General features: G+C 46.9%; 1 protein-coding gene across 1 annotated transcript in view; it reads right to left on the reverse strand.

The window, feature by feature from the left end:
* Nucleotides 1–15,262, reverse strand: part of LOC144762276 (ATP-binding cassette sub-family C member 10-like) — a 1,522,948-nt gene that overhangs the window by 316,589 nt on the left and 1,191,097 nt on the right. The window contains exon 17 of the mRNA XM_078647417.1: nucleotides 13,341–13,684. Within this exon, the coding sequence (XP_078503543.1) occupies nucleotides 13,341–13,684 (344 nt within the window). The remainder of the gene's footprint in view (nucleotides 1–13,340; nucleotides 13,685–15,262) is intronic.

A 15,262-nucleotide genomic window follows, 5' to 3' on the forward strand; every position in this document is an offset into this window, starting at 1 on the left:
CCTTGTACGCCTTAGAGGCAAAAGCCGGACCCTGATCCGAATGGAAGGTACCACAGGCAAAATTCCCTACAAAGACACGCAAATCTCTAATGACAGTCCGTGAATCAGCGCTGCGGTGGGGCCAGACCCACACAAAGCGTGTGCATGAATCAACTGCTACTAAGATGTACTTATACGCAGTATGAGAAGAAAATGGACCGCAGTGATACAAATAAACACAACCTAGTGGTTTATTAGAAATGTACAACTGTGTCTGTGGCAGACGCGCAGCAGTTGAAGGCTTAATCTGCTGGCAAATGTCACATTGAAGGACATAATCGCGCGTCTGTTTGTACAGTCCCCGCCACCAGAAACGCTGTTGTAATTGAGATACAGTGGCTGAAACGCCCGCATGCGCAGATGCAACACCTTCATGGGCGGCTGTGATCAGTGTATGTCTGCGATCCTAGTTGGGAATCAATCTCTACCCAACTTCATGTATTTTCACATAAGGAACCTTATCGGGACTTAAGTGGAATGTGTACTTCGAATGAAAACCCGAAGGATATTTACCTCCCTTCTCAGTGGCAGCAACAGCCGCCAAGATATCATCATCAATCTTACTTTTGGACCGTGTAACTGCTGAAACTAAATATGTCGAAACTGCAGATTTCGCCGCTTCATCAGTAAGCGAGTTACCCACAGCGTGAACTCCAACACGCTGATGGCCGAGAGTATGAATTACAAACACAAGTGGCAACTGCTCTTTAAGCTCAGCCACTCGGACGCAGATCATTTTGGGCCAGATGTAGGTAGCCCTTTACCGGTCGGTAACGGCCCAAAATCGGTAAAATCGGCCGTTACCGACCGGTATTGAGAAAAAGAGATGTAGGTGTCAAAAAGATACCGAATCGGTAAATATGAATCGGTAAAATACCGAATCTGTATTTTACGAATACATATTTACCGAATCGGTACTTACCAATACCTTATTTACCGAGTCCTCATTTACCGAATCGGTAAATAAGAAATCGGAAAAAAATGGCCATCGAGATGTAGGAAAGGCCAAAAATACCGAATTCCATGAAATTCGGTATTTAAGAGTCGGTATTTACCATGGACTGAAAGCAGGTGGTAACCATGTGCAGACTATAAAAAAAGGGTCCAAAATGCAACAGTGTTGCTAAAATGGCGGCACTCTATGTGATTGTGAGGAGGCGAAGGCTACAGGCTGCAGGTCTGAGGGTATGGCAAAGGGAGGAGCAGGTGTACAGGCAGAGGATCACTCTGTTCCAATTGACTGAGCCTGAGATACTCCAGAGGTACAGGCTGCACCCCAGAACCATCATGGACCTAATAAGGGACCTCCACCCATACCTGGATCACCCAACACCCAGGGCCCACGCCATCCCACCCCATGTCCAGGTGCTGAGTAGCTTACACCTACTGGCCTCTGGGAGCTACCAGAGTGTGATAGCTGCAGTAGGAGGTGTATCCCAGAGCTGTCTGTCCCGTTTTTTCAGGACGTTTCTGGATGCCATGACGCAGAGAATGGGACATTACATCCAGTTCCCTGACACACCTGCGGAACTTGCAAAAACTAAAACTGAATTTTATGGACTGGCACACTTCCCGCATGTGATAGGCTGCATAGATGGCACCCACATTCCCCTATGCCCACCTGCAGCCACCGAACACATATACAGAAACCGTAAGTCTACGCACTCCATCAATGTGCAGGTGATATGCAATGCTGGCAACATCATCACCGACATAGTGGCCAAATTTCCTGGGAGCACGCATGACTCCTACATTTTCCAGAACAGCGGAATATACACACGGCTAGTTGCTGGAGATTTTGGAGATGGATATCTGCTAGGTAAATAAGTGTAACACACCCTGTAATGAATGGCAGCTGAATGTGCAATGTGATTGTAACTCATGTACCTCTCATTCCCTCCCAGGTGATAGTGCATATGCCCTGCGTTCCTTTGTGCGCACACCGTACTTCAACCCAACCAACAGAGCCGAAAGGTGATACAATGTGGCACACAGGTCTACTCGCAACGTAGTTGAGTGAACTTTTGGACTCCTCAAGAGCAGGTTCCGCTGCCTCCACAAGAGTGGAGGTGCACGACAGTACACCCCCATCCTGTGTTGCAAGATAATAGTGACATGTGCCATTTTGCACAATCTTGCTACCAAGGAAGGCACAGAGGTGGAGTTGACACATCACAAGAACATCGATGATGACCAAGAACATGCAGAGCCCCAGGCAACAGGACCAGCAGCTCTAGACGGTAGATTGAGACGGACTGAAATTACACGTCGATATTTCTAGGTAATGTATGACACATGGACATGTGTAGTGTTTGACAAGTATAGTTTAATCTTCACTACATCATCATTGTCACATCGGAAAATGCTTCATTAATCAAAGTCAATGTCTCTGGCTGCTCCTGCTCAGTTGCCGTCACTGTGTGCAGTTGAGTCAATCAGCAGCATAGGTCAGTGCTTACGTCCACGCACCACATTGCGCAATTGCTGTGTCTGGCTTTCAGATTCCCTGCTGGGGCCTGACTCTGCATGGCTGCGCCTGCCGCTCCTGCGCACCTCCGGAACTGGTGTGCTAGAGCCACTCCTGCTGCTTGACCCCTCTGTCTCCTCCACACCCGTGTCACCAGCATTGCCTGTGTTACTGTTGAGCATCTGCTCCATCGCCGAGGTCACTCTTCCCATGCCCCGTGTCAAGTCTGTGCAGCAGTGCACTACTGCATCTTGCATGGAAATAGAGCGTCGGTACAGTAGTGAGGTACTTGTTGCAAATCTGTTCATTGCCTTGGTTTGTTGGCGCATATACTGTCGATCCCTGGCACGCTGCAGATGTATGTGGAGATGTCTGTAATCCCCTTTGCAATTTGATCCAGACTTGATGCAATGTGGCCTATGCCCTTGTCCATGTTGGACATTTTATTGTTCATGCAGCGAACCTGCCTATGCATGGCTAACAGTGCTTTGGCCTGCTGGCGCTGTACCTTCACCATTGTGCCCTCCAGGCCACAGAAGACGCTCTCCCCTTCCTGCCCCTCCCCATCCTCACGTGCCCTCCTGCCAAGGACACTGGTGCGCGCAGCGCCTGCTGATATCGGTCTTCTAGCCCTGTCAGCCACAGGTGCATTCTTGTGGGGGATATCATCCTCATCCTCCGATTCTAAGGTTTGCAGGATCCTCTGAGGGGGCTCCTCATGCCTACTTGGCCCTCCTGGCATGGACACCCTGGACATTGCAATGGGTGTGTTTGACAGGTCAGGAGATCCAAACAACAGAGGGGAAAGTGGGACAGGTGTTGTGTTTCGGTCTGGTGATGAGGCTGCCTGGGTGGTGTTGTTGCCTCCTTCTACCGCGCTGTGAGCAGATTTTCTCTTCTCTTTCTCCCCTCTCTTAGGTGCTGGTGCCCTCTCCTCCCTTGGTGGTGCTGAACTGCGTGAGGACTCTCCTGTGGAATGAAATTGACATAGGGTCAATGTTGTTGTTCATCTGTGTGTAGTTCTTAAATAAATAGTCTACACAACTTTGCCCAGTGCACATTGTGTGTTTGGTGATGTGTGTGGCATGCCTTGCAGAGTCATGTGGTGGATGCTTTGCATGTATGTATTCATGACTACGTCTACCATGATGCATTGCTGCCACCAAGTATGAGTTGTTATGCAGTATGATGAATCTACACAGTGGGGTACGGGGTGATGTTGATGGTTGTGGATAAGGGTACATGCCTCTTACCTTGTTTCTTGGTAGCTTTTGCTGTGCTGTCCAGGTCTCCTATCCCATGGATGCATTCTGGCTCCATGGTGGTTTCCACTAGCTCCTCAATCGCTGTCAGCTTAGGTGCTTTGCTCCTGCCACCTCCAGTCTCACCAGCATCCTTTTTCTGGGCTGCAATCTTTTTTTTGCCACGATGCGCAGGTCATACCACTGCTTTTTTATGTCCTCAATCTCCCGGTGGGTCACACCAATGGCATTCACTTTGCCCTGTATGGAAATCCAAATGTTCCTCTTCACAGTCTCTGCAACATGCAGAGACTGTCTCCCGAAAATTTGGCTGTAGTGGCTTACAATTTCCTCTACAGCCACCTGTAGTTCCTCTGGGCTGAACTTGATCTTCCTTTTTCTCTCCCCAACATCCTTTTGGCCTTCATGTGACTCCATCCTGTAGCACTGCTTGCCTGTGGATGCTCTGCTCCTCTCACCTCTGCTACAATGTTTGTTCTGTTGGCTTGCACCTGCATGGGTGTGGCCACTCCCAGGTACTGGGGTGGAGTGCTTCAATCTGATTGGTTGGATTCTCAGGACCTTGGTTGTGGGGTGTGGAGTGGGTCCCTGATTGGTTGGCAGGCTCACATGGCTTATTTCAAACTCCCGAATCGGTAAGTACCGATTCGGTAATTACCGATTCGGAAAATTCCGATTCGGATTTATCCGAATCTGTAAATCCCATTCATTCCTATGTGCCAGGAGGCCCATAGGAATGCTTGGGTTTCACCGACTCGGAATTTACCGACTCGGAATTGTCCGATTCGGTAATTACCGATTTGGGTTACCGAGTCATACCGATTCGGTAACTATTACCGATTTTTTTCCTACATACCATTTACCGATTCAGAAATACCGATTCGGTATGAGTCGGTATTTATGAATCGGTAAATGGAAATTACCTACATCTGGCCCTTTATGTTTTATTGTGCTACCCTTTGAATCACAAAAGTCATTCTGAATCCAAAAGAACATGTTTTTATTGTAAGACTGGACACAGTAATAGGAATCACTCACAATAAGTGTCGTCACACTAGGATCCGCGTACTCCAATGCAAGCATCAGAGCACGAAGCTCAGCCAATTGTGCGGTGCAGTCCCCTAGAGTCTGCGTGTGTACGACTCTGGACGTGAACTCATCATTCACCATGGCACCGACCACAATGGCGGATGCGGAAAAGTAGGCGTGTTTAGAGCCATGCGCAACCTGCGCCGACCCATCAGTGTAAATGATGCAATGGAAATCCTCCAAAGGCCGCATAGCTAAAGGAGCTGGATGAACGAATTCATACTGTAAGTACTCCTGCGACCGTAAGGAGGCGTCAAAAATAAACGTGACATCCAAAGATGTCAATGAAGCAGCCCATTGTATCCACGAGGGTGCAAAGCTTTTGAATTTGGTACACTGGCTTTCGTAACTGCCTCCAAAGCAGGACAAGGGGTAACAACCAACATGCATTTTCCCTGTGACAGAGCACGTTCTTTAAGAATCGCCATCTGTACAGCCGTCAAAACTTTCTCCACAGTGGAAAATCGCATTTCAGCCGAAGTGTACAAGTGTGACTTGTAAGCAATAGGTACTGTGTCTCCTTCGTTAAAAGTCAGGTAAGTGAAACCCACCGTCCCAGGGATGATTCATATCACCACGTTGGTGTGGTTGTCAGGAGTCAGTAAGAATTTAGAAGCGAGCAAATCAGCCTGCAAAGATTGCAGGATAGCTGAGTGCTCAGGCAGCCAGCATAATTTGGTAAAAGTTGGTTGTATCAAAGCATACAAAGGCTTGATATGCTGGGCATAATCGGGAATGTAAGTTCTCCCGAAATTCAAAAATCCCAGCAAAGACTGTAATTTTTTCAGAGTTGTCGGAGCGCGCAGCTGTGCGCATTTCTCCAAGAAGTGAGGCGCCAAACACCTACCTTCATTGTTGAGCTCGTAGCCCAGGAACAGCACGGTATACTCTGCAATGTGCGATTTTGCAATGTTGAATTTGTAACCCATGTCTGCAAAGCTACAAATTAATCGGTCCACGCGACACAGATGCTCCCAAAGTTCGTCGTCTGTGAGATAAATGTCATCCACATACGAGCATGCATCCGGGTCGACTCTCTCCAAAATAGAGACAATGCGGGCAGTGAAAACCCCTGGACTATTCTTATATCCCATAGGTAAACGTCGAAACTGTTTTTGGACACCGCCACAAGTAAAGGAGGTCAATTGGGAACTCAGACCATCCAAATGGTGGGCATAAAAACCGTTGGAAATGTCAAGCATGGTCTTAAACCGCTTACGCACAAGACCATCCACTAAGGCAGAGCTGTGAGTATTCTGTACTGCACAGGTACGACAATGCGAGTTTAAATGCCGGTAATCCAACACCAAACGGTACGAACCGTCAGGCTTGGTCACAGTAAAAAGAGGGCGCCATGTAGCAGGGATCCTGTTCCCCTACAGAACTGTGCATAGAGACTTGGAACCTCAGTGAATTAGGGTGTGCCAAAACTCACCTTAGTACCCAAAATCCCCTACCGAACTAGCTACAGTGTCTCATTGGTCATTACAAACTCCCAATACTCAGACAAACCAGAACATGAACTTAGAATACTCCAGGTCACGTGGAACACATGAACACTCTTTCGTTATACAATCATTTCAATCCAGAACGAGGAGTAAATGAGGACGCATGCACATTTGAAATGTTTATTTACTAATGCAGTGTTCTCAAACGCAGTATCATAGATATTACAAGCAAACATATTATAAGAAGCAAAGTTATCAGCATAGTTACTAGTCCATAGAATACAAAAGGTGACAACATGCTAAAATGCTGAAATGAATAGGGTTTAAAAACACCTATTTCTCACCCTCCCTATCTAGTATATTATATTATATCTAAGAAGGTCTCTTTGGGTTTTAGCAGGGCGGCCCCATACCTCAAGATCCTAGTGGTAAGGGATCACATCATCTTCCACCAGCTCTCTGCATGCGAAGCACCATCAAGTGTGTAGTGTGCTCTGTGTGGAGCAATATAAAACGTGCCTAAAGCCAGAATTTGGCTTCCGCTTGCATGTATGTTATGTCTAGGAAGGTGCGAAGATCAGACCTCACAACAACACTGTGTCGAGTTATCCTTGAAGGCTTCAGCACTCACTGTACAGACACAGTTTACCAAGCAAAGCTGATATCAGAGCAATAACATATTATTCTCGTGTAAATCACAACGCTCTACTAGGCTGAAAGCTAAAACAACAATTATGTGTCGTGTGCAGAAGCAGCAAAAAGGTAAAATGGCGTTTAAACATTTAATAAGCTCATGCTAACTTAACACAGCATACAGGCAATGAGTAACTATATGTCAGCAGGTCCTAAGTTTTTTTCAGTTTTTAATGTTTAATATATGATGTTCGGTTATGTGCAAAGAGGGTTTGATAAGCTTTTAATAGCTTAGAACTTGATGGCTTATCGACCTATTGGGCCTGCAGTAACCCCTCTCGGTCCTAGCTCCTAGCTTCTGCACCGTAAATCCTGAGTCTTGGAGTGCTCCGCTGCTCCTCCCTTTCACGTGGCTCGTGACGTGTGACTCAGGGACCCAGTGACTCAGTGACTCAGCGACACGGCGGTGAGTTTTGTTTTGCAGCAGTGCCACTGAGACAGGATGATTTTCTGGTCAGACCATCAGACCGTCAGACAGTGGCGGATTGGGAAACTTGGTCCCAATGGCTCCCGTGGCTTATTTGGCGGCTGACTACTAGTTATTACTAGTTACTGATTACTAACTACTAACTACTAACTGCTGACTGCTGGCAGGTGTTGGCAATGGGCACACGAAGAAGATGGAAATGGTGGCGAGCGGTGCTCACGAAGAAGACCACGGGCAAGCTCGACCTAGTCGAGCTGCCTTCCAGTCACCTCCGGGCTCTTACTTCGCGGCCACATCTATCGGCAGCCACGCTCGCGTCTTGTGTCTCTGCCCCCCCCCTCGCCTCAAGCACAGCCTCGCCTCACCTCGTCCAGATGAACAAACGAACGGACGGAGCTGTGGCAGGAGGTACGGCCTCTTCTCCCTCTCCTCCCCTGCTGGGGTATGGATTTTACGAGTCTACGGATTTCGGGGAAAGGCCGGGGAAGACCGGGCGATCTCCAGTAAGCCGGCAGTCTTTGGCAGTCTTTCGGCAGATTCTCGCCGCCTTCAGCCTCCGCTCTGCTCTGCTCTGCTCCGCTGCTCCGCGCTGCTCCTCAATGCAGCAGGGAGCTGCATGCCAGTATCAGCCTTAGCTCAGCTGCAACACTTCCGGAGCAAGCGAGGGTTGGGGTGGCACCTATATAGGCACTGTGCACATTACTTCTGGCATGGATGACGCCATGAAGAGCTGAATGACACCACTCACCGGCCCGCAAGGTGGGATGGGTAGGGGGCGCTCTAAAAAATGTCCAGATCCAGTCTGACACCTGGGACCTGGGAGTGTTCTAAGGGAAGGAGACTGCACCTAGAGTCTCTACCAGATAAAGGTTACTGGAGGGAAGTAACTTGTTCGTCTGAGCTATCATCGCGTTCAAAGATGGTTCCTTGTGTTGTCGTCTTCATTTTTATCTGTTTTGTGGCTCTTAGAAAACAGCGTATCCTTTATCGATGTGTCTCTTCATGGTCTGATTGGTGGTGTTTTAATCGTTCCCTACTGTTACCAAATGTATGTGGATCTCCCACTTCGGATGGCACCTATTATGGATGTGCTAATAGTTGATGCATCGCCAGAAGGTCAGCATTGTCAGAAGGCTCCTTATCATGTGGATTGTTTACTTCACCTCATATGGACACCTTTCCCAGTAACTGTGTGCTCTTAATTTGTTTTCAGTGTAAGGCAATCTCCCCTCAGATGGGGTTGCCTCAGATTTCTATTGCTGTTTTAATCATTGCTACTGATGTTAGGAATATCTCCTGTTATGCTGGACTCTCCGGGTTAGTTCAATCTTCAGGCCACTTGCACCCTCTAAGAGGGCCTCTTCAGCAGAGCATAGTGATGCATTGATTATTTTTATTTCCCAACGAAGGGTTAATATATCGAGGGAAGCAAGAGAATTCTGGGTATTTGCTCTCACCTAGAGCAATTACTCGGTAGGGGCTTAAGCTAGTTAAGGGGGAAGTTTCTGCTAAAATACTATCATGTACCAATAATGGCAAGTTGTGTTATTAACCTGGCTGCTTGTCCCCCCACCTAGTGCAATTATTCGGTAGGGGCTAAGTACTAGTTTACCAAGCAAAGCAGAGCAATAACATATTATTCTCGTGTAAATCACAATGCTCTACTAGGCTGAAAGCTAAAACAACAATTATGTGTCGTGTGCAGAAGCAGCAAAAAGGTAAAATGGCGTTTAAACATTTAATAAGCTCATGCTAACTTAACACAGCATACAGGCAATGAGTAACTATATGTCAGCAGGTCCTCAGTTTTTTTCAGTTTTTAATGTTTAATATATGATGTTCGGTTATGTGCAAAGAGGTTTTGATAAGCTTTTAATAGCTTAGAACTTGATGGCTTATCGACCTATTGGGCCTGCAGTAACCCCTCTCGGTCCTAGCTCCTAGCTTCTGCACCCTAAATCCTGAGTCTTGGAGTGCTCCGCTGCTCCTCCCTTTCACGTGGCTCGTGACGTGTGACTCAGGGACCCAGTGACTCAGCGACACGGTGGTGAGTTTTGTTTTGCAGCGGTGCCACTGAGACAGGATGATTTTCTGGTCAGACCATCAGACCGTCAGACAGTGGCGGATTGGGAAACTTGGTCCCAATGGCTCCCGTGGCTTATTTGGCAGCTGACTACTAGTTATTACTAGTTACTGATTACTAACTACTAACTACTAACTGCTGACTGCTGGGAGGTGTTGGCAATGGGCACACGAAGAAGATGGAAATGGTGGCGAGCGGTGCTCACGAAGAAGACAACGGGCAAGCTGGACCTAGTCGAGCTGCCTTCCAGTCACCCCCGGGCTCTTACTTCGGGGCCACCTCTATCGGCAGCCGCGCTCGCATCTTGTGTCTCTGCCCCCCCCCTCGCCTCAAGCACAGCCTCGCCTCACCTCGTCCAGATGAACAAACGAACGGACGGAGCTGTGGCAGGGGGTACGGCCTCTTCTCCCTCTCCTCCCCTGCTGGGGTACGGATTTTACGAGTCTACGGATTTCGGGGAAAGTCCGGGGAAGACCGGGCGATCTCCAGTAAGCCGGCAGTCTTTGGCAGTCTTTCGGCAGATTCTCGCCGCCTTCAGCCTCCGCTCTGCTCTGCTCTGCTCCGCTGCTCCGCGCTGCTCCTCAATGCAGCAGGGAGCTGCATGCCAGTACCTGCCTTAGCTCAGCTGCAACACTTCCGGAGCAAGCGAGGGTTGGGGTGGCACCTATATAGGCACTGTGCACGTCACTTCTGGCATGGATGACGCCATGAAGAGCTGAATGACACCACTCAGCGGCCCGCAAGGTGGGATGGGTAGGGGGCGCTCTAAAAAATTTCCAGATCCAGTCTGACACCTGGGACCTGGGAGTGTTCTAAGGGAAGGAGACTGCACCTAGAGTCTCTACCAGATAAAGGTTACTGGAGGGAAGTAACTTGTTCGTCTGAGCTATCATCACGTTCAAAGATGGTTCCTTTTGTTGTCGTCTTCATTTTTATCTGTTTTGTCGCTCTTAGAAAACAGCATATCCTTTATCGATGTGTCTCTTCATGGTCTGATTGGTGGTGTTTTAATCGTTCCCTACTGTTACCAAATGTATGTGGATCTCCCACTTCGGATGGCACCTATTATGGATGTGCTAATAGTTGATGCATCGCCAGAAGGTCAGCATTGTCAGAAGGCTCCTTATCATGTGGATTGTTTACTTCACCTCATATGGACACCTTTTCCAGTAACTGTGTGCTCTTAATTTGTTTTCAGTGTAAGGCAATCTCCCCTCAGATGGGGTTGCCTCAGATTTCTATGGCTGTTTTAATCATTGCTACTGATGTTAGGAATATCTCCTGTTATGCTGGTCTCTCCGGGTTAGTTCAATCTTCAGGCCACTTGCACCCTCTAAGAGGGCCTCTTCAGCAGAGCATAGTGATGCATTGATTATTTTTATTTCCCAACGAAGGGTTAATATATCGAGGGAAGCAAGAGAATTCTGGGTATTCGCTCTCACCTAGAGCAATTACTCGGTAGGGGCTTAAGCTAGTTAAGGGGGAAGTTTCTGCTAAAATACTATCATGTACCAATAATGGCAAGTTGTGTTATGAACCTGGTTGCTTGTCCCCCCACCTAGTGCAATTATTCGGTAGGGGCTAAGTACTAGTTATGGGGGAGTTTCTGCTAAATTGCTATTATATCTAAATAAAGGGCAGGTTGTGTTAGGAGTTTCTGGTTGCTTGCCCCACCTCCGGATACTCTGTAGGTACTATATGTTAATGGAGCGACAGAGTTCCACTTGTCACACTCTCCTTACTGCAGTTCAACTCAGACCCCCAAAATGTGGCTCTAACAAGGACCACCGGCTGGCCAGGCCTCATCAGCTGTAGGCCCTGCCCATGAGAAGACCTTAACAGTTCCGGCTAGCCAAAGTAATGAGTCTAGTAGGGATACAGCTACAGTCCTCCTCACCTCTGCCGAAAGTTTGCAGGAAGGGACATGCCTTTTCTTGACACCAAGCAGTATGTGCGCCAAACACCATGAGCTTCTCAACAACTGCTTCTCTATAGCGGGGAAACAACTCCAGCGCCCCTCCCTTAGGGCATGCATAAACAACCCGGCATCCTCCAGGGCCTCTCTATGCTCCTCCGACGCCCACCTCTGCCCTCACCACTGTAACTATCCTCAGGCACCCACAGGAGGGTCAAACTAGTGGTCGAAGTGGGGGGATCTGAAGGACACGACGTACCCATACTTTTTAATTGTAGGAAAACAGTTCCCCTTCTTTTTGTCAAAAGACAAGCGTACTAGGGTGGTTAATTCCGACAGCTGAAATGTATCAGCTGAAGTCTCATTTAGAGAGCCTCAGGAAACCAAGGAAGGAGCAAACAGCTAAACAAGCCTTCTTGCCAGGGTGCCTGTTTGCCTGAAAGAAGTGTAAATGTGCACAACTGGTCAATCTGCAAATGTAAAGGGCGAATGGAAGCTGGCATTGGCTTTAAATGATGGAATCACTTGAAGCTTCCTGGTGATGCACATTTATTCTTTTTAAGGGTTATTGAAAGGGTTCGACCAGCTAAGCTGTGAAGTGTGTGCTTTTAAAAGACCGTTAAAAATAATTTTCACTACGAACAGCATGCATAATATCTATATATTGGAAACACTTTTTATCTTAAACCTTTCTGCGCATTCTGTAGCAGCTTAACTTATATTGTGTGTAATGCAAGTTTAAAAAAATGACTTACATGTTCACAGTGCTTTCTGGGGACCTTGTAGCACTAAACATACACAGGTCACTATTCTCCACTGCACCGACTAGGATTTTGTGCGGTGCATTAACTAATAGACGTTTCATAATGTACAATAGGGCATTTCCCACTGATTAACATAACTTGGATTTAATTTTCCTATAAACTGTGTTATTTTATGCAAAGTTACAAGAAGGTTAAAGACCGAAAAAAGTTACAAAATGTTTAGTTTTTTAGCCACGCCCCCACGCTTAGTCCCCCCGCCCCATGCCCCACCCCCTTACGCGCAGAATCAAAGTTCCAAAACTTTTTTTAACTAACTTTGACCACTGGGTCAGACAAAGTTGTGTCAGCCTAACTGTTGTTTCTATTCTCCTGTGGAAGTGCTTAAGGTATTTCCTGACACTGGTTAGACTTCCCACATTAGAAAGTCTATTTTTGCCCCTGGCAGTTTTTCTGCAGTACCGTATTTTTTCCGTTAGTGGTTTGGTTTCTCTTCTAGTAATTAATATGGTTTCCGGCAAGAGCTGGTCTGTACCTTTCTGTCAGTTCGTAGTACAAGTTTCCTTCCCAAGAGCGCTTTGTTTTATTTTTGACTGTGGTTTATTTCCTATCCCAGCTAATTCTGGTTTTCTCCCAGCAGTACATCTGCTTTTTTTTTTTTTACTTTGGTTTAACCTCTTCAGTTCCAGTGGCTTGATGACTGCCGTGGTAGTTTTCAGGCAGATTAATAAACACTATCTTTGCCTACTGGAAAATGCTGATTTCACCCAAAATGCTTTGTAGCATATATTATTATGAATCCAGTAGCAATGTTACAGGTCAAGCATTGACACTGCATACAGGGTGGACATGAACTCAGGTATTCAGTGGAAACCTGAAAACAATGCTTCCAAATCGTTGTGTCCATTTTAGCTGTTCTTCAGGGATATGCTCAGACACTACGCTTTACTAAGAGCAGCTATCCTGTAAACTTCCTTGTTTTAGAAACACTTCTTTAGCCAAAGATCAGGAAAGCTAAATAAGTAAAAGAAAGCTCTCTGGCATGCTACAGGACAAGTAGCAATCAATCACCTGTGGTTCATGTCAATGAACTATTCAACATTTCATTAAATGGCATTTCATAAGGTGCAAAAACTGAATGCTTGGACTTGCTTACCTGCTGGTGGCCCGGGTGGCACGAATGGTGGTCAACCCAGTCAGGGTCTCGGAGAAGTGGATGTAGATGGGGGACAAGGTGATGCTCCAAAGCCGTTTCAGCTCCCGCGAGGTGTGGCGGTAATACTGCTGGAGATAGATGTTGGCGACAGCCAGCGGCACCAGGGCCAGAATAATCCATGGTAGCCCGAAGATGATCATCACCAAAGTACCCATCAGGAAGACTAAACAAGCCAGGAAATTGTTGAGGACTAAGGGGAGACTTTTGTCGGCGTGGTACAAGTCGGATGAGAAACGGTTAATGATTCGGCCCATCGGAGTAGTGTTGAAGAACGTCACAGTCGCCTAGCAACAAGAAAAACATTACAATGAAACCCGGCTTTGTGCTATACTTACAGAACAAAACACTCTTTCATACAACCCATCCCCTACAAAAAGAGGTCCATTTTGATGGCCTCGAACAATGACCTTTTTGGGTCAGTGTACACCATATATAGCTAAAAGTAGTTTACTACAGTCTGAAAAATTATTTTTAATTTTTGTGAATGTACTTTAAGAGGATGAGAGTCCAAGTTTCAGGTGTTGGGACAAAAAGTGTGCATTAGTTCAGTTAGAACCTATGGGACCTATGAATTCTAGACACGACTCAAACATAGACCCTACTTTAGCCTGACATGCTAGTGTTCCATGATCACATGGCCATTCTGCTGTGCTTGATTACACACTAGAACGGTCTGTGCTCTTTTAATGATCTAATGGTGGAGTGGTGTGGCTCACTGGTTAGAGGCGGCAGACCCGGGAGCAGAAGTCGACCCGGGAGCAGAAGTTGGCCCGGGACCAGGGTTCAATTCCCGACGCGGCAGGGTCTTGGACCAGGGTCAGCGGACTCAACAATTCTCGTCTCGGTGCCTACTCTAACCTGGGGTCCCACTCGGCAACTCTGGGCATTAGCTTGCCTAATCTCTACAACGGCCCCACCAACGCCGGGGATGCCTGGCTCCACCTTGGGGATTCCCAGTAGGGACTATCCCACAGGGAAAGCCAGGACGGGTTCCCCAGCGGTATACAGCGCCAGGACGCCCCTTTGCTGGGGCAGCTGTGCGCTTTACAAGTATACAACATTAACATTAACATTAATTTGTAAATAATTCCAGATTTTCCTCCCTGGAATTAATGAGGTTTTTTGTAACTTAAGTTTAAAACAGTTAAAGGATAAAGTTTGTATGTTATAATTTGACGTAATAGCAAAATAGGAATTATAAGAATTACCCATGAATTTGTTTTTTTCGCACTTAAATAAGGAATAATTTGCAGTGATCACATTTACCGCACATTTTTAGGCATTTATGTGTTGAGTATGTACCACAAGCATTTTGGTACTTAACAATGCTTACTTTTTATGTGATTTAAAGTAGTCTTACCTCATTTCAGTAGTAGTAAAGCCACTCAAACATGATGGAAATTGTGAATTGCGTGATTATTACTCCACATTGTATTGTATTGTATTGTATCGTACACTTATATAGCGCAGACTTTCACCCTACGGGTATCCTGGCGCTTGGAAAACCTAATCAGATGGAATCAGCAGAGAGCGGAACTGAGTGTGGGGGTGCAGAGGTCTCAGAGTTTAGCAAATAGCCAGGTCTTCAGACTCTTTCTGAAGCACATCGGAGAATTGGCTTGCCTGATGTTCTGGGGTAGCTCATTCCACTGGCGAGATGCTACTGTACTGAAAGCCCTGCCTCCCATCCTGGATTTTTTAAATCTGGTACTTGTTGCCAGACTCACACTGGGCGAGCGAAGGGGCCTGGTGGGCTTGTACCAGGTAAATCTTTCTTGCACTGATAGAGGGCCCGTACTGTGCCGTGCTCTGTATACAATGCACAATGATTTAAATGTAACTCTGTCCCTTATCGGCAGCCA

Source organism: Lissotriton helveticus, chromosome 6 (genome assembly GCF_964261635.1).
Source record: "Lissotriton helveticus chromosome 6, aLisHel1.1, whole genome shotgun sequence".
Taxonomy (NCBI): Eukaryota; Metazoa; Chordata; class Amphibia; order Caudata; family Salamandridae; genus Lissotriton; species Lissotriton helveticus.